The sequence below is a fragment of the Monodelphis domestica genome, chromosome 2 (assembly GCF_027887165.1).
Source record: "Monodelphis domestica isolate mMonDom1 chromosome 2, mMonDom1.pri, whole genome shotgun sequence".
Lineage (NCBI taxonomy): Eukaryota > Metazoa > Chordata > Mammalia > Didelphimorphia > Didelphidae > Monodelphis > Monodelphis domestica.
In genome coordinates, this window is record NC_077228.1 from 13,330,749 (window position 1) to 13,356,231 (window position 25,483).

General features: G+C 51.7%; 1 protein-coding gene across 1 annotated transcript in view; it reads right to left on the bottom strand.

The window, feature by feature from the left end:
* The window catches only part of ROR1 (receptor tyrosine kinase like orphan receptor 1), a 343,618-nt gene extending 319,322 nt beyond the window's left edge, over nt 1-24,296 (bottom strand). Inside the window, 1 exon segment of the mRNA XM_007480467.3 lies at nt 23,771-24,296. Coding sequence (XP_007480529.2) covers nt 23,771-23,864 — 94 coding nt within the window. The 5' untranslated portion in view covers nt 23,865-24,296.
* Nucleotides 24,297-25,483: the final 1,187 nt, after the last annotated feature.

The following is a 25,483-nucleotide window of genomic DNA, read 5'->3' on the forward strand; positions in this document are numbered from 1 at the left end:
TGCTTCATATACCTAAAATCATTATTATTGTTATTATGTGACATGTGTTATACACACATGTGTATTATATATACATATATGTTTATGTTTATATACGTGTTCATGGAATGGCGTGCTTCACCATCCTGGCTGCTTAGGTCTGGACAATCTTTATCCTATTGATGTCCTTTCTTATCTCTGGTACCCAGAACAGCTCAAAATGCTCCAGGGGTGTGAGGAGCAGACCTAACCTCAGCACTGAGCCTGGCACGTGGTAGGCATAGCAGGGGCTTAATAAATGTTTATTGACGACAGATTGACAGTGCAGAGAACCCAGGTGCTGCGGCATCTTTACTGCTGGAACTTGTGCCTCTTGATGTGGTCCAAGTAGAATTGGGTTTTCTGAAATCCTCAAGGGGTCCTTGGCTCTCCAAAGCCCTCTCTGCCTTCTCCCTCCAAATACTCATTACAAAGTTCCTTTGAGTTTGTGGCTATAAGTTCTCAATCTTCTGTTTTATACTTTGGAGGAAGGAAGGAAGAGAAGGAGGGAGGAAGGAAGAAAGGAAGGAAGGGAGGGAGGGAGGGAGGGAGGGAGGGAGGGAGGGAGGGAGGGAGGAAGGAAGGAAGGAAGGAAGGAAGGAAGGAAGGAAGGAAGGAAGGAAGGAAGGAAGGAAGGAAGGAAGGAAGGAAGGAAGGAGGGAGGGAGGAAAAAAAGAAGGGAGGAGGCAGGGAGGGAGGAAAGGAAGGAATGAAGGAAGGAAGGAAGGGAGGGAGGAAGGAGGGAAGGAGAGAGGGAGGAGGAAGAATCAGATCTAATTTTAAGTATATATGTGTGAATACATATAAAATAAGACAGAGATAGAGACAGAGAGAGAGAGAGAGAGAGAGAGAGAGAGAGAGAGAGAGAGAGAGAGAGAGCACAAAAAGGCTTTTCCTGGCAGAAAGATGGCCAGTGTTCCTCTTCCTCCCCTATTAATACAAATTGGACTTCACCATAACCCTTCCCGTAAACTTGTGGAAAGTTGGCCACTATGGAAACACATGCCTGGCCACCAAATAATCCAGTGGTTGTTCAACATCCATCAGAGCCTGGAGGTCTCTCTTCTTTAATTTTATAACTCTTAGGTCCGACCAAAACCCCAAAGGGCTGATGAGAGATTGGGAGCCAAAATAGCCATGTGCAGTAGCAGAGAAAGGAGGCAGCATAGACCATAAAGTTTAATACACTTGAATGACCTGGGCTAGAGTCTTTACTCTGGTTCCTACTAGCTGTGAGTTCATGAACAGATTGCTTCACTTTCTGTAAACCTCAGTTCTGTCATCTGTAAAATGGGGATAATAACATTTGCATGACCCAACTCATAGTCACGTATTCTGTAAACCTAAAAAACTTGAATACATAGAGAATGAATTAAAAATAGAATTATTTTATTATGCTAAATCTATATTATCCAGATTCACTCCAATGTGTGTATGAATAATGGATAAAAAAATTTCCAGGAAAGAAACAACTTGTACATGTGTAAGTAAATACAGGATTCAAACCAAAGTGAACCAGCATCATAGAGCTGGAAAAAATGATAGCAAACTTCATCTAGTCAAAAAAAATCAAGAGAATTAATTTTTAAAAATAAAGGAAGAAGCCCAGCTGTACCAGATCTCCAACTGCATTATAAAGCAGTGATCACCATATAAAACAATCTGGTATCCACTAAGAAATAGAGTGGTAGATAATGGAGTATGTTAGGGAATCAGCACAGTAGTAAATGATCACAATAACATGTTCAATAATCCCAAAGATCCAGACTTTCAGGGGAAGATTTCCCTATGTGACAAAAACTGCTAGGAAAATGGAAGACAATATGGCAGAAACTAGGCATAGACCAACATCTCACACCATATACCAAGATAAAGTCAAACTGATACTTAAATAATGGGTAAAATCATAAACAAATTAGAGGAACATGGAATAGTTTACCTGTCAGACTTAAGGATATAAGGGAAGACCAGGCAAGACATAAAGTGCATTACAAGAAGTAAAATGGATCATTTTTATTATGTTAAATTTAAAAGGCCTTGTATAAACAGAACCAATGCAACCAAGATTAAAAAGGAAATAAAAAACTGGGAAAAAATCTCTAGCAAGTGTCTCTGACAAAAGCCTTATTTCTCCAATATATAGAGGACAGAGTCAAATGTAGAAGACTACAAAGCATTACTCAATTGATAAATGGTCAAAGGATGTGAATGGGCAGTTCTCAGATGAAAACATTAAAACTATCGATAGTCATATGAAAAATATTACAAATCACTATTGAATAGAAAAATACACACACACACACACAAAAAAAACCAAAACAGCTCTGAGATACCACCTTACACATGATTAAAAAGGAAAATGACAAGTGATGGTGAGGATGTAGGAAAATTGAGACACTAATGCATTGCTGGTGGAGTTGTGACCTGATTCAACCCCCTATTCTGGAGAGCACTTTGGAACCATGCCCTAAAATTGTATAGATCCTTTGCCCCAGCAATACCAATACTACGGCTATATCCCAAAGACACCAAAGATGGGGGGAAGGACCTCGTCGTACAAAAATATTTTTTGTTGTGACAAAGAATTGGAACTCGAGGGAATGCCCATCACTTGGGAAATGGCTGAACAAGTGGTGAAAGTTCCTCCAAGGATTGTTGGGGGGATGAAAGGAGAGAAAGCAAGCTTCAAAGACAGGAAAGTGAGGTCCAGAGTTAACCATTCATGGTCACAAACAGAATCCAGATTTGAACTCAGATCTTTCCTTCCTTTTCCCCCTTAAGGTTAGTGCCTTCCCTGTGCTGTTTATCTCCAATTTATCCTGTATAAAGCTTGGTTGTCAATTATTTCCCCAAGACTGTGAGCTCCTTGAGGGCAGGGACTGTCTTTTCATCTGCCTTGGCATCTCCTGTGGGCACTCATTAATACTTGTTTGACTGGCTGCCAGCCGCTGGGTCACAGAGCTGGCTACTTGTCCATAGTCAAAGACCCCCAGAAATCATCAAATTCAGACCAGAGAACTGGAGCTCAAAGAACTCCCATCTTGTCCGCAGGTCACACAGCGAGGAAACGTCAGGGGGGAGATTAGAATCCAGGCCCTCCTGCTTCAATTCTGGCCTTCTGGCCCCTTCCTCCACCTGCCTCCAAGGAGTCCCAGTTCTGCTGCAATTTCCCTCCCCGAAGGACCATGGGAGGCACCTTGGGCATCTGTCTCTCCCTGGCTCTTAAAAGTCCACAATACCCTTCCTGTCCTCAGGGGTCAGACCTGGGGTTTATTCTGGCCCCAGGACAGATTCCCAAGGGTGGGGGAGAGAGGAAGGGACTCGGGGTTCTCCCCTTCCAAAGCTCACAGCCCGAGAGGGGGCCAGTCCATGGACCAACTCAGCCCATCCCTTGACTACAAGTTTTCTCAAGGTCAAAGTCAAGAGATTTCTGAGTGCGTGTTGGGGGGGGGCAGGAATGGGGGGGCTGGGAGAAGGGGGGGTAGCTAAAGCCCCGCTGCCCCTTGGGCCAAGAGCAGAAGGATCTGTCTGAGCCAGAGGCAGACCCTCCCTGAAGGTCCATCCTGCAGGCTGCTCGAAGAACCACATGAAGGAGCTCCATCCACTCCTCCCGGGCGCCGGGGAAATGGGAGCTTTGGGGTTTGTGGGGTTTTCTATTGTTGTTGGGGTTTTAAGGAAAGGCGGCCCTCGGTTGTAGCTTACAAACACAGGCTGACTCAAGGCTCCCTCCGTGCTTCAGAGAAACACTTTATTGGAAACAGATACTGGTTGTGTCTGCCGCTATTTCATTTTCTACAAATGATGCTTCATCTCGCTTCCCTGGCACGGCTCTTTCTTCTGAAAGTCAGCCAGCCCGGCGTTGCGTTTCAGAGAGGGGGAGACGGGGACCCCTCGGATTCCTTCCACTTCCAGCGTGTATCGAGTCAGAGATTTCGAGCCAGGAAAGACCTCCTCAGAGGCCATCGAGCACAAGCCACTCATTTTACAAATGGGGGAACTGAGTCACATATTGGCAAAATGATGGATTTGGAGCTAGCAGGAGCCTTAGGGGTCACTGAGTCCAACCCTCCTATTTTACAAATGAGGAAAGGGAAGTGAAGTAACTCAACACAAGGTCCTAGCTACTACGTGTCAAAGATGGGATTTGAACTCGGCTCTTTCCAAGATCTAGCCACTAAAGCGGTTTGCCTCTAGGACCACCTCCATAGGTCTGGGCTCTGGCTCCTTTTTTGTCTTCACTGTACCGGCAAAGAAGAGAAAATAACATCCCTGTTTACAGGATGATTTAGAGTGCACAATGCCCTTAAATACTTTATCTCACGTGATGCTCATTATTTAACAAGTCGCTAGCATTGATCTAGCTTTTTCCAGGTTGTAGAGCTTCTGGACAAGTTTTCATATTTGATCACATCCCTTCGTCTTCATTTGAAAGCTGAGAAAACTTGGGCTTAGGACAAGAAGGCTCAGCGAGGTGGCTCAGTGGCTATAGCTCCGGGTCTGGAGTTGGGAAGATTCATCTTCCTGAATTTAGATCTGGCTGCAAACCCTTCCTAGCTGTGTGACCCTGGGCAAGTCACATCACCCTCTTTGCCTCAGTTTCCTCATCTGTAAAATGAGATGGAGAAGGAAATGGCCAACTGCTCCAGTATCTCAGCCAAGAAAATCCCCAATGGGGTCATGGAAAGTCAAACATGACTGGAAGGACTGAATAACAACAATCTAAGGCTGGAACAAATCCACATCTTCCTGGCTCCAGAATCAAGCTCTATCCACCATGTCACATTCCTCTAATAGGAGGCAATGTGGTTCAGTGGAAAGAGTTCTGTTCTAAAATGAGGGGAACTGGATTCAAATCTTGCCTTGGAGGCTTCGTACTTGTGTGGTCTTGAACAAGTCACCTCCTTTGTAAAAGAAAGAAACTGATCCAGATGGCCTCGGAGGTTCCTTCTAGCTTCAGGACCCCAACAATCCACAGCTCACAGTTCTTTACATTTGCTCCTCCGAACAATGCTGCTAGGAGGTGTTATGATGGTCCATTTTCTAGGTTAGGAAACTGAGTCTGGGAGAATATTAATGAATTTCCCAGCAGCCATGGACAAGGACCAGGTCTTCCTGACTCCATGTCCATTGCCTTGTGCCAGCCTCCCCGTCTCCTCATGGAGCAAACAAAGACAAGAATGACTGTTCCATAGGATTATAGACCCACAGAATCTGAGAGTTGGAAAGGAGTCAGGTTGCTCCTTCTGGGGCCTCCCTTGTGGGATCAGACCCAGTTCACCAGGCTTCCTGGGCCTCAAACTCTCCACCCTTCACACCACTCTCCTCTCTGGTGCCTTTCCTTCCTCCCTTCCTCACCAACTCTTTTTTATGCTCCATCTCCCCTTCCCCCCAGGAATCTCCAGTAGCTTAGAATGGGAGCTTCTTGGGGACAGGCGCCATCTTTCTTTTGGCTTGGGTTTCCATGCCTAGTGCTTAGCACATCGTGAATCCCATAAACGTCAGCTATTATTATTGTTTTATTATTATTATTATTGGCTATTTTCCTTCTTTACCTTGGGATCCCCAATGCCTCACCCACAGACTACACAAATTGGCCTGAGGGCTTTGTACTGGGACTTTGAATTGATTGATTGATTGATTGATCGATTGATTGATTGGATCAAATTAAAGCTCACTGGGAGGTCTGGCCATCGGCTAGCTTCGGTGAGGAAGGGGCCTGGATGGGGAAGGCTTGGGGAAAGCCCAGGCTCCCAGAGCAGTGAGGCGCCCAAGCTGGAGGCGTCCTGTTGGGGGGTTCTTCTAGGAACCTTCCAAATGGTAACTGGGAGGAGTTTTATCGATGGCGGCCCAGGAGTGGGGAGGGAAGCTGAAGGCAAGCCTATTAATCTCCGTCAATATTTGCAGAAAAGATAAAGAAACAGCTTTTATGCCTGAGTCAACAGGATGCTGAATGGGCCGGAGGATCATTTCCCCATTTCCATTGAAGCCCTGTGAAGTGTTTGAAGAGTGTGTTAGTCTAAGCAAGGCCACCCACTCCAGCGGCCCCCACAGCCTCCCACGCCAAGGTTTCAAGGCCAAGACGGAGGCTCCAAACTAGGCCTTGGGATTTCCGAGGCTTTAAGAAACTCTTCAAAGAAAGAGAGCCTCCAGGGTGGAAGTGGCCTCTGCGGGCACACAGGAGGCACAAAGATCCCCATTGTTAGACTGACATGGGAGGGGGCAGAGCCCAGCCCGACCTCGCCTCCTTGGGTGCCCTTCCGAGCTGGGACTGTCCCTCAGGCCACTCCTCAGAGCCCAGCATCCAACGAGGGCCTGGCAGCAGCGGGCACTGAGCGAATCCTTGATGAGGGGCTGAATGACTGACTTGGGGTCTCCTCGACTGCCCAGAAGCCCCTTCTGGGTCTCTTCCCGTTCCTGGGTGTCCTTTCACTCATCCATCCAACTGAGCTCAAGGAAAGAAGACGAGGGTCAAAGCGCACATCCGGGTATTTGGGCTTCACGTCTCGGGTTTGGTCTTGTCAGAGTTTGCTCCCTCGACAAGGACCACGATGGAAGCCTGCATCGTTCCTTCAGACCCTAAAGCGGGCCTCAGAGCCAGGAAGAGCTGGGGGGAGCCTGACCTCCCTCACGGGTAGTCTGTGCGATCCTGGGCAGGCTGAGGAACCCCGAAGTACTCCAGGCCATTCCCAAAAGGCCATGAGTCCTAGAGTCAAGGGAATGGCCCCAGGAAATACCAGTGAAAACACAGGTGTAGACCCATCCCTCTCCTTACTCTGCACCAAGCATCACGCCAGGCTCTGGAAATACAAGAATGAAGCCCAACTCTTCCCTTCCCGCCAGGGGTTTCCATCCACGGGTACCATCTTTGAATGAAAAATAAAAATGAAAGATGCGTAGAATAGGCCCAGTCGTGATGGAGGATGACTGAGGCAAAGAGACCCATTTAGGCCCAATGGTGGGAGGAACTGTCCCCAAATGGAATGGGCAGTCCCCCCTGCCTTGGAGCCCCTGGTTGGGCACAGTCCACTGGGGTGGGGGATGTCCTGGTTAAGCTGGATTCAGTGGCCGCTCCCATCTAACTCTCATTCATTCAGACATTATTCTGTCGTACAAATTATGGTTTACTTTAATAATAGGCATTTCTGTTCTATATTAATATGATATAATAGAATAGGATACATTATTATTAGGGATTTTTGAGGCGGAAAAGGTGGCCACTAGCCCTCAGCCCAGGAATTCTTCATCTTCTTATTTATGTCATGTGCCCCTTCACAGAATAATATGCTCACGTGTATAAAATAAAATCCAGAGGACGCCAAGTATATTCAAGGCAGTTCTCTGCTGTGTTGGGCAGAGGAGCCCTGGGTTAGAGGAGCCCCTGGATGAGAAGCTGGGCAGCCTGAGCTAAACTAGACCTCATTTCCTGCCTAATTCCATTTCCTGATCTCTTTGCCCCGATCCCCTACCCTTCTCCAAACACCTACTGAGAAAACAGAGATAGACGCCTTCCGGGGGGCCTTCGCTGCTCCTGAGCCCGAGGAGGAGTGAGAGGACAGTGCAGGCCCCTGGAGCTCCCTTGGAGAGTCCACAGGAGATGTGGATCCACAATAGCTCATTCTGACCCCAGAAACGAGCCCCTGGCTTCCGGTCTATGGGCTGGGTCATCAGCTTTTTCTGTAGGTGTTAAAGGGACGGAGGAATCAGTAGAGATGGCGGGCACCTTGGAAGCCATCTAGCCCAACCCCTCATTTTATGGATGAGAAAACTCATGCAAAAAAAAATATGGATGAGGCATGTGAGGCAGGATTTGAATCCACATCCTCTGACTCCAGGCCCATCATACTTTCTGAAAAAGTGGCTAAGCCTGCTTGAGGGAAGAAGTCACAGCCCCCGGGGAAGAGGAACCAAGAGAACCCAGAATCCTAGATCTTGAGATGGAACGAAATCTCCTTCAATGGTCTCTCACAGATGAGCAGCCTAGGGGTCCCAGAGAGTTAACTGACTTTCCCCCAGTCTTACAGCAACTAAGTAAAAGAATCAGGATTCGAACCTTTGACTCCAAATTCAGACTTCTTCCCTGACACCAAGGTGGTAGCTGTTCTTAGGTCCCTTTTCAGAGATAAAACTAATCATCTCAGGCCCTCTCCACTTCTGGGGGAGACTGAGGATTCATTTTATTTCTTTTACTATAGATTTTATTTCTTTTATTAAAGATTTCCCAATTATTTGTAAAAAATGACCATTTCTTTTTAAATTCCTTGAGTCCTGCATTTGCTCCCTCCTGCCAGGGCTTGCTTGAAAGAATCGAGGGATGAGCAGCCCCTTCCCCATCCAGTTTGGGAAAAGGGCCAGCCTGCACTCAGAGCCCCAATCCTAGGAGAAAGGTTGGCCCAGGAGCAAGAGACGAATTAACTGTGGCGCAGAGGAGTCTGGGATGGCAGAGAAGACATCTAGACAGGATCCTTCTATTTGGAAGTGCCACGAAGTCTACAGATTGACTCCACATAAATAAGAGCATCTGGTTCCTGCTTTCGGGTTGGCAGAAAGCTCTACCAATGGGATCTCAGCCTCTCAACAACTAGGGAAGGTTTTACAAAGTAGGAGCCTAAAGCAGCCAGAGGAAAAGGGACCTACCCAGGGTCACACAGCGAGTGTCTAAAGCGTGATTTGAGCTCAGGTCTTCCTAATTCTGTGTGCCCAGTTCAGTCCACACTGCTGTAATTTGGTTTGTGCCAAGATGAACTTCCCTTCCCTGAAGAGAACCAAGGAACAAAAGAGCAACATCTCCCACATCTGGAGCTGACAATGACTGTAGGAGGAAGGCTTCCCAGTGATTAGGATATCTGGTATCCAGACAAGGATTCTGAGGTCCAATGACTTGTCCAAGGCCACACAGTTAGTACTAGCCAGAGGAAGAATTCAAACTCAGGTCTCCTTCAGTAAAAGGAAAGAGTAGGGCATGTGCCTTTGACCCATTCAACCTATGGTCTCAGGCAAGTTCCTCAGGCTTCCTTTTCTTGGCTATAAAATGAAGGAATGGGACTGAACACTCACTGAGGCCCCTTCCAGTCCCAAACAGGGACCCCCAATGTGGCAGAGGCCGTCTAGAGCCACTGATCCTGGGTTAGCCCTGGAAATCCCTCGTGTGTATTTAAAAGAGAAAAATCCAAGCCGAAAGAAAGAGAGAGAGAGAGAGAGAGAGAGAGAGAGAGAGAGAGAGAGAGAGAGAGAGAGAGAGAGAGAGAGAGAGAGAGGGAGGGAGGGAGGGAGGGAGGGAAGGGAGAGACACTTCTGCCAATGGCTTGAATAAAGGCTAACTCTGAAGGTAGCAAGGAGGCGGTGAGTCCAAGGGAATAGACTGGGCGACAGACTCAGGGTCCCAGAAGAACAAGATGAAAATGAGGAAAGGGTCATGAACAGCATTTCACCTTTCCAACAACCAGGTTCACACAAGGCACAACCATCAACATTACAACAGCAAAAATGGGGAAGGTGTGGCTAGTCACCAATTTCTACAAAAAAGATCTGGAGGTTTTAATAGACCACAAGCCCACTGAAAGTCCAGAGAAAAAATTTCAGCCAAAAAAACCCCAAATGTTTGGCTGCATTTATTAAGAAATGTCATATTTCTAGATGAGAGGAAGCAGCTGTCTGGCTGTACTCTGCCCAGTTAAGCCATTGTGTACTGAACTGAGTTCTAGGCACTACATTTGAATGAAAAAGTGCCAGAAAAAAAGAGGAGAAGGAAATGGAAGGGAAAAGAGAAGAGAGCAAGGGGGACAGGGAGAGAGCAGGGGGGAAGGGAGGAGGGAAGAGCAGAGAGATCAAAGGGGGAGGGGAGGGAGGGGAAAGAGTTGGGGGAAAGGGGAGAGCAGAGGGGGAAGGGAAAAGAGCAAGGGGAAAGGAGAGAGAAGGGAGAAGGATGGGAGGAGGAGACAGAGCTGGGGGGAAGGGGAAAAAGGCAAGGGAGGACCAGGAGAGTCCCTCCCTGGGGGATTTTCTGGGTAATGAGGCCTCTTTCAAACCAAATTCTTAAAGAGAGAATGGGGGGAAGGGAGAGGAAGAAGGAGAGAGGGATGGCCTGAGCAGAGTAAAAGATCTTCAGCTGTGCCTCCCCTGCCCTACTACAAGTCAGGTCATCATTGTCAAGTAGAAGAAACTGTTTCCAACCTCAGAGCTCATCCCCTCCCTCCCTCTCTAGATGGGGGCAGGGAGCCAGTGCCCCCCCTAACAAGCTGCACCCAAAAGTAAAATAAATAAATAATAAAGGACTACTGGAATTGAGACATTCCATTTGTTACCCATTTAAAAGATGTCCCCACCTCCATTTGCAGGCGTTATCCCAGCCTTCCTAGCTTGGAAATAGTCTAGATGGTACCATTTCTCCTTGCTGGCATGTACAAACTGCTAGCCCCTGGCCTGATTGCAGAATCATAGATTTAGACCTGGAAGAAACAATGGATGAATGGAGGGAGGGAGGGATGGATGGATGGATGCATGGATGGAGGGAGGGAGGGAGAGAGGAATGGAGGTATGGATGGATAGATGGATGGAGGGAGGGATGGAGGGAGGGAGGGATGGATGGATGCATGGATGGATGCATGGATGCATGGATGCATGGATGGATAGATGGATGGAGGGAGGGAGGGAGAGAGGAATGGAGGTATGGATGGATAGATGGATGGAGGGAGGGATGGAGGGAGGGAGGGATGGATGGATGCATGGATGGATGCATGGATGCATGGATGGATAGATGGATGGAGGGAGGGAGGGAGAGAGGAATGGAGGTATGGATGGATAGATGGATGGAGGGAGGGATGGAGGGAGGGAGGGATGGATGGATGCATGGATGGATGCATGGATGCATGGATGCATGGATGGATAGATGGATGGATGGAGGGAGGGAGAGAGGAATGGATGCATGGATGGATGCATGGATGGATGGAGGGATGGAGAGAGGGAGGGATGGATGGATGAACAGAAAAAACATTCATGAAGTGCCATACACTAGAACAAATAAGCCAGGCAAGACAATGCCCTGGATTTGATCACATGCAGACACCCCATTTTACTGAGGAGGTATGTGAAGCCCAGAAGTGGGTGACTTCCCCAGGGTTACAGAGATGGTAAACAACAGTCAGGATTAGAACTTGCCTCCTCTGCCCTCAACTAGAGCTCCTTCCACTGACCCACAATCATCCAGCTTGCCTGGTGAGTGGATTTGATGTTTCCCAGCTTTGCAGATCAGAGGGTTGGACTTTGGGTCTCCTTTAAGAACCCTTCAGCAGAGGGGAAGACCCTGGCCCAAACCAGTGCCCAGTCAGCATTCACAGAGTAGGGCATCATCACAAAGTTAAAAACCTCTAAGGGTCCTCACTGAGGCTCTCTGGTCCAGACTATCCCCAGGCAAGAACACCCTGTGGCCACCAGGCTGTTGACCTTCTCTGGGTCCTGATTGGGAAGAGCTGGTGAGTTTCATTGGCGAGAGAAGATCTCATTTGTTCTCCATCGGAGTTCCTGGTCCTCACTGAGCTTCTCCCTCCCCCCCCCCATGGTGTTCCCCATAAGAGATCCTCCAGCCTTTGCCTGAAGACCTCCGAAGAGGGGAAGCCACCAACTCCCACTTGGGGAAATCTAATTCTGGGAATTTTTTCCTTGAACAAAGTCTAGCTATCTGAGTCTCCCCCACTTCTAGCCACTATTCCTAGTTTTACTCAATAAATAATGAACACTTCAATAGCCCCATAGTGTTCCCCAGACTTAGAACTAGAAGGGATGCTCTAATCTAATCCCTTCATGTAGAATGAAAGGACAGACTCAGTCATGAGGCAGCTAGCCAATGCAGTGGCTAGAGTGCCTCACCTCAACTCAGGAAGACCTGGAATCAAATCCAGCCTTACATATCTCCTCACTGAGCGACCCTGAGCAAGTCATTTAACCCTATTTTCACTCAGTTTCCTTTTCTGTAAAAATGAGCTGGAGAAGGAAACGGAAAACCTCTCTGGTTACCTTTGCCAAGAAAACTCCAAATAGAGTCACAGAGTCAGACACGACAGAAAACAACAGACTCATCCGAGATCACACAGGGAACAAAGAGCAGAGAGCAGGTTTCGAAACCAGGTCCTCTGACTCCACTGCTAATGTTATTTCCAAAAACTGAGAGTCTGACAGAAATAAGAAGTCAACAGGGCAAGGGCAACAATGCAAGAAGGGCAAAAATGCCCTTATGTGTCTAAGAAATCTGGCAACAGGACCTTTAACAAATGTCTCTCTTCACTTCCTTTGATTGCCAAGACGACGGAGAGGAAGCAGTCGTGAAAAACAGGCCAACGACACAGAAAATCATAAAGCAAAAACTAGGGGCCCGATGACAAGATGAGTCAGGGGACATCGCCGAGGGCACAGGTGTGTTGGAGGGGGAAGGACCAGGGGCACGAATGAGCTCTCTTGGGGGAAAAAGAGGAGCCATCAATTAAGTCTGCCCATCCTGTCAAGAGAAGGGACTCATTTCCTCAAGAGAGGAAAAGATGGGATGGAGTCAAGGGCATCTTTTCATTCAAAGGATCAAGCTGGAGGAGCCTCATCTGGGTCCAGCCCCCTCATTTTACACATATAGAACCAGAGACCTTGAGAAATGGCTTGTCGTCCCCAAAGACTCCCAAGCATTAAACAGCAGAGAAGAGATTCGAACCCAGGTCCCTGCCCTTTCTCCACTCTACCACACTATCTCTCACTATCTTGCACTCAGTTAAGTTCTTTTTTTTTAATCCACTCAACACAACCTTTACAGCGAGCTCTACTTCATTTACTCAGCATTCAGGAAGGAAGATGAAGCCAGTTTGGGTTTCATGGCGTCTGTGGAACTCTGAGGATCAAAGATCAGAGATGTTTAAAGATAGATCTTTCGAGTTTATTGCCAGGGAAAAGGGATAGAAATTCCTAAAATCAGCAGCAAGGTGTGAAGGCGGGGCTGACCCAGAGCTCACCAGGCTGCAAGGGTGAGAGGCAGCCCCTCAAAGGGCGCCATCTTGGATCAGCAGCCACAGCTAGAAGACAGAACGCGTCTGGATGAATGGGGGAGCTGCATCTTTCAGACTCGCCAGGCGACTGCCCGGCTTTACAGCCTCTTCTAGGGACGGATTGAGGAGAAGTCAAGACTTACTCAGTAGTAGCTGCCACGATGCTCACCCTCTGGGTTCAAACAAAAACCCTAAGGTCACGGGCAGGTGTAGACAAGCCAGGTTGGGAGCAATAGCCAGCCTCCACCCCCACAGGCCAGGAGGTCACCTTGCCGGCTCTCCCAGGGGCAGCAGGTAGACATTTTCCTGATAGGCCAAAGGAGGATCCAGGAAATTCTCCCCCCATCACCCTTGGGATCTGTTAGCTGTACGGGCGCCCCAGCCCCTAAGCCACATTCTGTGTGTCCGAGCCATTCTAGCCCTGCTGCTCCCTGTCCAGCTGGCCTGGAGACAATCAGGTCATTTTTCAAAGGAATCCCAGACCCGGGAGGTGATGTGGCCCCGGGGGCTCCCCAGCCCAGAAGCCTTCTGCAGAGCCCTCCCAATGGGCGCCCTTCCTTGGGGTGGCAAGCCTAGAGCTGCCTCTTTTCTTCTGCCAGGCGTGCCTTGGAGCCAAACGGAAGGGATCTCACCCCCTTCTCGGTCTGACAACACCTCAGATCTTTGGGGGCCTTTCCCTGCCCCCCTCCCCGGGCTTCTCTTCTCCAGCCCCAGGACTGCTGCCTCCAACTGACTCTCATGTGGTGGGATTATCCTCCGCGTCCAGCTCTGGCTCTGCTTGAGGCTCAGCACGAACTGGGAGGCAGGCAGGATCCCAGCAGGAGGCTTAGCCCAGCACAGGCACCTTTTTCAAATGTCCTCAACTGTAAAGCAAGCAGGAAGGATTGGGGGAGCGCTGGGGGCTGCCAGCTCACCGTCCCAACGACTTCACATTCCCCACTGCCCACTGGCCTGGAGGACCCCAGGAAAGCTGCTTTCATCTGCTGAGCCCAAGAGCATCCTGGGAGCCAGAGGGGTGAACCTGGGGGGCTTGGCATGGGCCTGCCTGAATCTCTCCCTGCCTTTCTGTCTCCCTGACTCTGTGTCTCTCGCCCTATTTCTCTGTGTGTGTCTCTCTCTTGTGCTCTCTCTCAATTTCTTTCTCTCCTCTCTCTCAATTTCTCTCTGTGTGTGTGTCTCTCTCTGTCTCTGTCTCTTGTCTCTTCTCCCCCCCCGTCTGTCTCTCTCTCTCTCTCTCTCTCTCTCTCTCTCTCTCTCTCTCTCTCTCTCTCTCTCTCTCTCTCTCTCTCTCTCTCCCCCTTTTCTCTCTGTCTCTGCCTGTCTCTGTCTCTCTCTCTCTCTGTCTCTCTCCCCCTTTTCTCTCTATCTCTCTCTCCCCCTCTCCCTCTCTGTCCCTTCCTGTCCCCTCCTGACCTATCTGCCACCTCTGAGTCAAGATACAGCTGGATTTCCGCCACTTTAAAGAAGCATTCGCTACTCCAGCCTACCGTGCTCTCCCCCAGCCCAGAAATGCCCCCAGTCCCATTGTTTAGCCCTGAGTTGGGCTTCCATCATTCCCAGGATCCACAGAATCGGGGAGTTGAAGGGATCTCAAGGTCCAGGTCTTGCCCAGCTCATACACCAAAGGGCTTCCCACTCTTCCACTCAACAAGTGGGCTCTGGGTGAAGACCTTCATTGGGGAAGCGACACGCTCAAGAAGCAGCCCAGCTCGGCCCCTGGCCCTGTTTGGGCATCCTTTCTGGCCCCCTCTTCTTCCTGGTTTTGTCCTCTGGGACCGCCTGAAGGCGGCTCTCCTGCCCGGGCTCCCTCTGCCCGGCTCCTTCATTCTATTTCCTGAATGTCTGTTTTCTCTTCCCAACTGGACGGACTCTGGGAAGGCAGCGACCTGGCCTTTGTGGCGCTTTGGTTGGCAAAGCATGGCAGAGGGCCCCTGTGGGAAGGAAGCAGGGTGGCCGTCTGCCCCGGGAAAGTTGGGGCGCAGGACTGGCCCGTGTCCATTCTAAGGACCCAGGAGCCCGACAGAGGGACAGACGGGGCCAGAAGGAGGAAGTGGAAATTAGGCAGCACCCTGAGGGCAGGGAAGCAGACTGGCTGCATCCTTCCCAGTGCCGAGGGGCTCTCTGTCTGGGGCAAGGAAATGAGGTGTCTCCATGGATCAACTGCAACATGGTTATCAATGTGTTGAAAATAAAAAGGTTTGAGAACCCATTAAAAGCCTGTCGAAGAAGCCCCAGCTTCCAGCTCGTCTTCGCTGAGCCTGGATTTCCAGGCAGGAGATGCCTCCAAAGCCCCCTCCCACCTCCAAGGTGGGAGGCATTTGGAACACAATCAAGTGAAGTGACTTCTCCCAACAAAGCCAAGAGAGGTCCACGTGGAGGCAAAGCATCCCCAGGCTTGAAGGGGAGAAAAGACCTGGGCCGCCATCTTGTCCAACCTATACACGCAGAAATCTCTAACATTTGAGCTCTGCCACCTGCTGCCTGGGAAACCTTGGGCAAGGCATTTCTCTTTGTGCCTCAGTTTCCTTCTCTGTAAAATGAAAAAGGTGGGCCAGGGGGTCCCTCTCAGCTCTAAGTCTGTGGTCCCTGCTTCCTCTCTAGAAAACTCTGCCCTCTAACACAGACCCAAAGGACATCTGGCGAAGGCTTCTGCCCGCTTCTGCACCCCCAATGAACAAGCTTCCATTTTACGTCCTTTCCCAAACCCAACAGAACTGGTTCTTCCCTTGACCCAGCTGCACGGTCCAAGCTTGTCCTGATAGCCGTCCCACCCCCAGGCTGACCCAAGGGGTGGCGGGGTTCTTGGCCTTGTTTCTCCTCCTCCGGATTTCTAAATGGCTCACCGGGCACGTCGGATTCTCTCCTCCACACGTCGCCCTCCCTCTCAAGCTCTGCTCAGCGAGATCATTTGGACCCCAGGACGACGCCGGTCCGGTTTCAAAGAGGTCCCTGCGATGGAGCAATCCCCAGGGAGGATGCTAGGACACTACCAAGGGGGGGAAGAGGGGTCGCCCTTCACCCAGAAGCCTGAAGTGCTGAAAAAGCCTTTGTCTGAGGCCTCTGCAGAGCCGGCCAGGGAATCTCCCATCCTCGTCCCCCGCATGGCTGCCCTGCATCCACGCGGAAGCAGAAAGCCGGAAGAGGAGGGCGCTTGTCCGCAGGGCCACCCAGGCCTCACGCCATGGCTCTCATTGTCCCTCCCAGACACCCCAAAGTCAGCGTCCTTCCCAGGCTAGCCCAGCACAAACCTCAGGCCTGTCTCTTCCCTCCCAGCAGTCCATGTTCTCTGCTCTGATGCTCTGGCATCCCTCCCTGCTCTTCCGAGTTCTCTGCTCTAATCATCTGTATTCCATCATCCCCTCCAGCCCCAACATTCTCTTCTGCTTCTTCTGCTCCATTATTCTGGGAAGCAGAAAAGAAACAAGCAGGTGGGCGAGCCAGTGAGCCAACCATTATAAGGTCATCGATTCTCACCTCGAAACTCTGGAGAACCCCACTGGTAGGCTTAATGGTGACTATGAAGGGGCAGCCAGATGGCACAGTGAAGAGAGTGCTGGTCTGAAGTCAGGAAGCTTCATCTATCTCCCCGAGTTCAAATCTGGCCTCTCATCCATGTTAACTGTGAGACCCTAGGCAAGTCACTTCCCCCTGTTTGCCTCAGTTTCCTCAGCTGTAAAACAAGGAAGAGAAGGAAATGGCCAACCCCTCTAGGTCCTCTGCCAAGAAAACCCAAATGGGGTCATGAAGAGTGGGGCACAATGGCTTAACAAGGAGTGACCCCTTCTCATCATGCACATCCTTCCATTGCCTGGCTGTACACAAAATGATCTGCCTGCCTTCTCCGTAGGCCCCATGGGGGCGAGGTCTGTGCCTTTGGGGCCAAGCCTTCCGGGCAGGGGTGCTGGGGCAGGAGATCAGGTGGTAGAAGCATCCCAAGGCCGGAGCATCTGCACACATTTCCCTGTGTTTTTATGAAAAGAAATGGGTGCCCCCATTCCCAAACAAGCCGGAGACCCCAACTAGGCTTACTGGAACAAAGAGAGAGTCTTTTTACTGCTGTTTATTTTTATTTTGTATTCGTTAGCTTTTTAGATATTCCTGGCATGCGAGTCCAGCTCTCACAAGCAGCTGCATTTAGTTAACTTTTTTTTTCTTCTTCTTCTTCAACTCACGGCCCGGAATCAGAGGCTCAGAAGATGATTCCCTTCTCTGCACAGTATCTTTTTTGTATACCCCTGCCCTCTGTCTTAGAAGCAATACTGCATGTTGGCTCCAAGGCAGAAGAGCCGTAAGGGCTAGGCAAAATGGGAGTCAAGTGACTTGCCTAGGGTCACATAGCTAGGAAGTGTTTGAGACTAGATTGGAACCCAGGACCTCCCATCTCTGGGCCTGACTCTCCATCTATGGAGCCACCCAACTGCCCCCTCTACCTAGGATCTCAAGTCACAGCTCCAGAAAAGCTTTAGTCAAGAGCTTTAGTCTCAGCGTTTGTAGGGAACGCTGTATCAGCAAGTATTTCTTCATTTCCTCCTTTGTATCCTGTGATGCCTGAGACAAGGTAGGCACTTAATAAATGTGTATTGACTGTATGTAAAGCACAGTGCTAGTTGTAGCCAACCATAGACCCAAACCAAGTAATCATCTATCTAGATTGAACAGCAAGAAGAGAACAAAATAACACAGAATGGAAATCATGCTGGATCTGGTGCCCAAAGACCCAAGTTCAAATCCAGCCTCTGTCAATGACCCTATCAATGATCAGATATAATCTCTCTGGGCTTCTGTGTACTCGTCCATAAAAAAGGAGGAGGTATGAAGACAGCTGGGTACCTCAGTGGTTTGAGAGCCAGGCCTGTGTTCAAATCTGGCCTCAGACACTGACTATTCTCCTGTCTTGGATCCAATACTCAGTATTGATTCCAAACAAAAAGTAAGGGGGAAAAACAATGAGGAGATTGATGATTGCAGGAGACCTGCCTCCCAACAGAGAAGCAATCACCTCAGGGCCAATGTGGGAATTCCTCCTCCTAGACTATGCACATTTGCTCCAAAGATTTGGCTTTTTCCATCTTCCAACTATGAGAGGAGATGGGAGAGAAGAGGAAAGAAAATCCATGTTTGTTCACTGAAAAATACAACTGACGAGGGGGCTGGAGTAGAGGTCTCTTCCGGCTCCTACCCCGAGATGCCAGGATCTCCTAATTCCCCAGGAAGGGGCATTGATGGGGCAGTTTGCTCTTCACATGAGCTATTTCTATGTGAATTATTTCACTTGATCTTCAAAACTACCCAATGAAATAGACGCCGTTACTCTGCGAATTGGACAAAAGGAAGCTGACACTAAGGAGGGTGAGCAATTTTCCTGTGGTCACAGAGCTAGTAAGGGTGAGAAGCAGCATTTGAACCCAGGTCTTGAGACTGCCACACCCTTCTGTCTTCCACCTTGGATCATGGCTCAAAGCCCACATGGATCTGACATGGGAAGAGTAGCAGGACCATTTCCAAAGCAGGTCCATCCCAAACCAATGCCAACTCCTCCAGCAAACAGGAGGGGCTCCCTTTGGGGGGGATTGTTGGACAGCAACTCCCAAGGGCTGGCTCAAGGAATGCATGTGTTGGGGTGGGGTGGGGTGTGGAACTGAGCTGAGTCCAGCTGTGCCTCCTGCAGCACAGCATTAAGGGGAGGTCATGGAAGGAAACCCCCTTTCTCTGGCCCGAAGGATACAGGGTCTCTCAGGTCTAAAGGTGCTTTGGGCACTTCTAGTCACTTGAGGCTCTCTTCTCCATCTGATCAGGTTTGGGAAAGGGATTTGAATGTGGCCTTAGAGGGTTTGGGTTCAAATCCCGAGTCACTCCTCTAGTCCTTAGTTTTCTCATCTATAAAATGGGGAGGAGAGACTAAATGAGCTCCAAGGGGACAGACACACACACATTCCCCACAATTCTCCATCTATGAATCTTTGACTTAGAAATAAGGATGCAGCACGGGTGAGCTTCACCCCCTTTACTCACTCATGCACCCAGCCACCAACTCAAGATAAGGATCCACCTGAGAGAGGACAAGTAGAAAATGAATCTGCAGTTAAAACCAAGGGAAACTGAGGAAGAAAGAAAGGGGCTACCCTGAACTCTGATGCCCAAGGCTACTCCGTGCCCCTTTCACCTTCCTCTGGAGAATCCTCCTGTGCTGAAGGATTCCATGCATTAAAGAGAGTGTGTGGAGGCTGCTGGGGAATCAGGAGGGTCTGGGGACTCCCCATCCTGCCTCTGTCTCCCACAGACTTGCTGTGTGCCTCTGAGCGAGTCATTGTACGGCGGGTCCAACCACTTGGCCTTCTGGACCTTCCTCACGTTGTCTAGAATGTCTGTCCTGCCCCCGCCATCTCTAAAATGCCTCGTGTCCTTGGTTCAGCTCAGAAACCATCTTTTCCTGAGACCAAGAGCAACAAATGCTTCCCTCCTCCCTCCCTCCCTCTGTCTGTCCCAAGAACCTCTTTGTGTTCATTTTGTGCCTTTTTCTTTCTTTCAACTTCTACCTTCTGTTTTAGTACAATGGGGGTAAAGTGACTTGTCCAGGGTCACACAGCTAAGATGTGTCTGAGGCCAGATTTGAGCCCTCACTCCAAGCCTGGCTCTCAGTTCACCTAGCTGCCCCCTGTTTGGGGTATTTTTCAAATAATTGCTAAGTATCAGGAAGGCAGCAGGGTGAGTGGTAGAAAGACTAGAGTTCAAGTTCCACCGCCAAATCCTGCCTCTGACAAGTTCTACCCGAGTTCAAGGCTTTGGACAAATGATTCAACCTCTCAGCCTTCTGGTAGAGGAAATGACTTCTACCAGGGAAATCAGAGGCCCAGGCTTGACCCCTTATTTTTTCCAATAAATGTCACTGATTTGGGGAGGGGGCTTTACATCACCTAAGTGTCCCTCTGTATCCCTCCCCTCCCTTCTCCCTTCTCCCATGTGCCCATCCTGTGCTCCCCAAAATGGGCGTTCTTAGCCTGTGAACCCCTCGGTCTGATTTTGAATTTGGGGGCTCCTCTTGGGGGGCTGCAGGTTTCCTTTGTCACCCTGTGAATAGTGTTGAATGGATTTAAAGGGCCCCATCTGAGCAGGGGTCTCCCCAGCAGCTCTCCACCTCAGAAAGGTGAGGCGGGACTCCAAACCAAGAAGCCAGAGAAGGGACATTACCATTTGAGTGGAGGAGACAAAAGAAGGTTAAGAATCTTTGATCCAGGGGCAGGCCTGGAATCACCAAGATCTGGGTTCCAATCTGGCCTCACACCCTTCCTGGATGTGTGACCCTGGGCAAGTCACTTCACCCCCACTGCCTAGCCCTGGCCGCTCCTCTGCCTTGGAACCATTGAATCTAAGAGAGAAGGTGAACAAAGAAGGAATCTGCTTTCCAGAACGTAGACGCAGGGAGAGACTGAGGCAAGTGTTTGTGGACACAATATGCTGGGTACCAGCCGGCGCACACAGACTCATGATTGCGAGTTTCCTTCGATTTCAGCAGAAGCCAAGCCCATGTTTTTAACTCAAGGATGGCAGCCATTGACCCATGAGGCCGAGTTTGCCTCTTTCTGGGGGTCTGGGCACCCCCTTCAGCCCCGCCCCTTCACCTTTCCCCCCAAAGCCAACTCAGACCCACACGGGACAGTCTCCTGCCACCACGCAGCTACAGAGCCCCCAGAGACTCCCCAGATGGCAGAACCCCGGCCGAAGGGGGGAGCAGAGCTCCCAGGAGCCCGGGATCCCAGGGCCCTTCTCCAGGGTGCCAGCCGGCCATGGCAGCAGCTTTGGCCTGGCTAGTCTCAGGGGAAGGAAATCCGGACCAGGCTAGCCATGTCTGGCCGGCTGGCACCTCTGAGCTCTCTCCCTGCCCTGTGGGGAATTCCTGCACTGGGGAGAAATCCTGGGCAGCCCCTCAGGGGGCTCGTCCTGTGGGGAGGTAGACCAGCCAGCCACTGAGCCGGAAGAAGGCTGGGGGGACATGGGGGAAGGCCCCCAGGGGCAGGAATGGGCCTGCAAATACACAAATCTCAGCCAGGGCAGCAGGTACTGCGAAAGGCTCCAACCAGGGGGCAGGAAAGTGAAATGAAAACCAGGACGCCTCCTATGACACCATTTTAAAAACAATGAGAGCCAGTGGGGATCCCAGAAATTCTGAGAGCTCAGCTAGGGGCGGGCAGGGAGCAGCAGGGCCTTCAGCTGATTTCCCAAGTGACCCGCTCAGAGCAAGGAACGCTCACGTCAAAACAAAGGCTTCTGGGGAAGGGCTGGCTGATGGAGGAAGGGGGAGGCAGGGCGCCCCTTCCAAGCCTCTGCACCAGCGAGGAAGGGACCCCCACACTGTCCATCCCACTCCCCTGCCCAGCCCTATTTTCACTTGAAACAACCAAAGAACGCAAAGCAAGAAGAATCCAGGCAGTGCGGCACAGTGGAGCACCTCCATTTGGGATCCTGGGAGGGAGGTTCAAATCTCGCCTGGCATTCAATAGCCTCTGTGATCTGGCCACGACTTCCTGAGCCTCAGTTTCCTCATCTGTAAAATGCCAAGGTTAGACTAGTTGGCTTCAAAGGCCCCTTCTGGCTCCAGCAATCTGATCCTGTTGGAGACAGATCCCTTCCGTCTCAGGAGGAGACAGAGGCTCAGGGAGTGAGGTGAATGGTGCCACCACACAGACGGACAGACAGGATTTGAACCCACGTCCCGATTCCCATACACATCCCTAAGTCCTGTTGTGTCCATAATCGATACATGATGAATGATACTTTTTTAAAAATCCCCACAATCCCATTCTCCCCGAAACCAGCCCCAGGCACCAGGCCCGGGAAGGACCAGAGCGAGGGGAGCTTCCCAGCATGACCCCTAAAAACTGAAACCTCCCCTGACAGACAAGCTGGGCCCTTCCAGGGGCATCCAGCCTCCGGGAGGGAGGGGGAAAGGCCTGTTTCTGAGAAGTCCCCGAAAGAGGAGCCCCCAGGCACAGCAAGACACTCTCTTACTCCGGATTAGCATTCTTTCCCCCAATTTCATGGGTCTACCTAGGCTTGCTGGGGGACTCCAGCCCTTTCTTTTCCAAAGCCCAGCACTCACTATCCAGGGAGAAATGAAAGATGCATGATAAAGGACCTTCCCACTGAGGAGGGAGAGAGGGAGGGCAGGGCAGGAGGGAAAGAAAGAAGGAAGGAGATGGAGGGAGAGACAGAGAGATGGTCAGAGAGGGAAGGAAGGAAGGAAGGAAGGAAGGAAGGAAGGAAGGAAGGAAGGAAGGAAGGAAGGAAGGAAGGAAGGAAGGAAGGAAGGAAGGAAGGAAGGAAGGAAGGAAGGAAGGAAGGAAGGAAGGAAGGAAGGAAGGGAGAGAAGGAAGGGAGAGAAGGAAGGAGGAAAGAGGGAAGGAAGGAAGGAGAGAGAGAGAGAGACAGAGACAGACAGAGACACAGAGAGAGAGACAGAGAGAGAGAGAGACAGAGACAGAGACACAGACAGAGACACAGACACAGAGAGAGAGACAGAGAGAGAGAGAGAGAGAGAGAGAGAGAGAGAGAGAGAGAGAGAGACAGACTGAGAGACTGAGAGAGACTGACTAGAGGAAGGGGGAAGGAGGGGGAAGGGCTTCCCTATATTGAATGCAAGTTAAAAGTGAAGCTCCAGACCCCGGGGGGCTTTAATCAACTTTTCCCCCTCCGACCTCGAAAGAAAGAATCGGTTGTATCCACGGGAGAAGCCCCAATCTTCCCTCTCTCTTATTGTGTCCCGGCACAGACAGAGAGCGGGACGGATTGAAGGCTTCCCGCAGGGAAGGTAATATGCCTGGCCCCTCTTATTAGTTTTTCTCTAACTGTTGCGATTATCTTTCAAGATTACCCAAATCCAGGATGCAGGAGACGGCTGGGGCTGCCTCTCTCTCTCCCTCCCTTAACCCCGAGGCCACCACACTAGGGGGGACGCCCTCCCCGCCCTGGGGAGCAGCGCCTGCTCAGGCCAAAAAGTTGAAAGACGGCGACGAAAAGAGCAAAAGTAAGCAGAGGTGGGATAGGGCTGATGGACGCGGAGTGGGGCGCCCAGGCAGCCAGGTCCGCACACTGTTCTCTGGAGGCCAGGGAAGGAAGGGGCCGGCCTGGAGCTCGGTTAAGGGACTCTGGGGGAGTCGCAAAGCCAAAGCGGCCCAAACAAAACCCTACTTTCCCCCCCGCGGCTTTCTCCCAGAGTCCATTTCTTTCGGGACAGCTCACTGGCTTCATTCACTTACAGGGAAGGGCTGGGGGTGGAGAGGCAAATGCGGGCACACACAGGCACCCCCACCCCCGCCCCCCATCCCATCAGCGTTTCCTGCCGCTGATGACAGCTGCTGATTTCCACCAGGAGAAGACCCCGGCTCGCAGCCCCAGCCCGCCAAGGCTCGGGCAGGGGGTCTCCGGGCGCGAATCAGTGCTTGCCTCAGCCTCAGTGGGGTCCCATCTGGGGCCCCAGGCTCAGCTGCCATTCTCAATTGGGGTGGGGGTGGGTGGAGGGCAGGCTAGCTGGGGAGGGAAGAGACGAGCTTTCCTCTCCTCCCCCTCCCCCTCCCCCCGCATGCCCAATCGGCCAAGTCTCCCACCTTCTAGCGTGTCTGCGGCAGGGGCTTCCCCGTTCGGGGTCCCCCAGCGCCGAGGCAGTGACTCTGGCGGACTGCCTGGAAGAGGCAGCGGGTTGCCCACGCTGGCCCCAGCCTGACCTCCCGGCCTCTTACCTTGCGCAGCTCCCCGGCTGGCCAACAGGATCGCGCCGAGCAGGACGAGCTTCAGGAGAGCCCCGCGCCTCCGGCCGCAGCCGGCCCAGCCCATCCCTGCTCCGGTGCTCTTCGGCCGGCGCCGGCGGCTGGTTCCGCGGGCTCGGCCCCAAGTCCCGGGGGCCGCCCGGCGGCTGCCCGCCCGCCGGCTCCCTTTGTCCTGCTCGCTCTGGGCCGCCCTGGCCGCCCGCCTTGGGCTTTGCTGCGGCCCCGCTGGCCCTGGAGCTCTCGAGCCAGCCCTCTTGGCCGCCCCCACCCTTGGCCCGGGCAGCGCCGGCGCCGCTCAGGCGCGGGGCTCAGGCGCTGGGGCTGGGGCGCTCGCGGCCGGGCCCGGCGGCGCTGTGCGTCCGCGGGGCTGGGGCTGACGGCGGCGGGCCGTTTCTCTCTGGCCGCGGCTCGTCCGCTGCCTCTGGCGCTCGCACTCGCTCTCAGCCGCCCCAACTTGTCACTTTCCAAGTGTTCGCTCAGCGGCGCAAAGCGCCCGAGCGCGCCCTGACCAATGAGCCCCGCGGCCGGCCCAGCGGCGCCCTCCGCTGGCGGCTCTCGGGACCCGCCGGGGCGCGCCCCGCCCCCAGCCCCAGCCCAGAGCCCGGCAGCCAGCACTCCCCAGCCAGCTGGGGAGAGGCACGCTTTCCCGCTGTCCTAGGGCCGGGGCCCTCTTTCCCTCCCTGGGCCTCAGTGTTCTCCACGTAAAATGAAGAAGCCCCAGCCCAGGGCCGAAATGGCCTCTGAAGCCCCTTTCAGCTCGCAGAGTCCTGGGATCCTGAGGTTTCCTCCAGGAAACTGAGGCTGAGACAGAGGCTAAGGGACTTGTCCAAGGTCTCCCATCCAGACAGTGGCTCTGTCGGAAGTCACCGGCCTCTAAGTGGCATCCCGGAGCCACAGAACATGGAGCTGCTTTTAGAATCCTAAGGAGGAGCCTGGCCAGGGTTTGCCGCCTGCTAGGGCCGGGAGCTTCTCGGGGACTCAGTTTCTTCCAATGTCAGTAAAAAAAACCCTTACACTACCTGCTTCACAGGACTGACGAAAACACTTTTAAAACGTTCCAATGGAAAGAGGAGCCCTCGTGGTTCTAGCGGGATCTGGACCGGGCCAGTGCCAGGGTCGGATCGGGGGTCAGAAGAGTTTTAAGAGAAAAGAGCCGGCTTGGAGCGTTCTCCTATCGGAGCTTTGGGATGTGATTCCATCCCGCGACATTGTAGCATTTGAATGGAAGCAATAGATCCTGACTTGGGATCAGGAGCCTCCTGTTAGCAGAAGCATTAACTCTGGACAAGCCACAGCCAGAACAGAGCCGTCCTGCCCTCCAGGAGCTCACCTTCCCCTGGTTATATACGAGACGCATACAAAGTGGATGGCAAACAGCCCTGGGGAGGAGACGGAAAGCCTCCAGAACGAGGCGCAGGAGCGGAGTCTTGGGGGAAAGCCGCGGTGTCGTCTGGGGAAGGGGAGGAAGGAAATCCTTCTGCATGGGGGGTGACGTCTAAGAGATGAGAAATGGAGCATCATGGGTGAGGAACAGTCAGTAGCTTGATATGACTGGATAGAAAAGTTCATGGAGGAAGAAAGGAAGGCTGGAAGGGGTCAGGGCATGTGGGAACCCCAAAGCCAAATAGAGAGGAATTTAGGAGTTGCTGAATTGATGTACGAGATCGTTGTGGTCCAGAGTCCTCC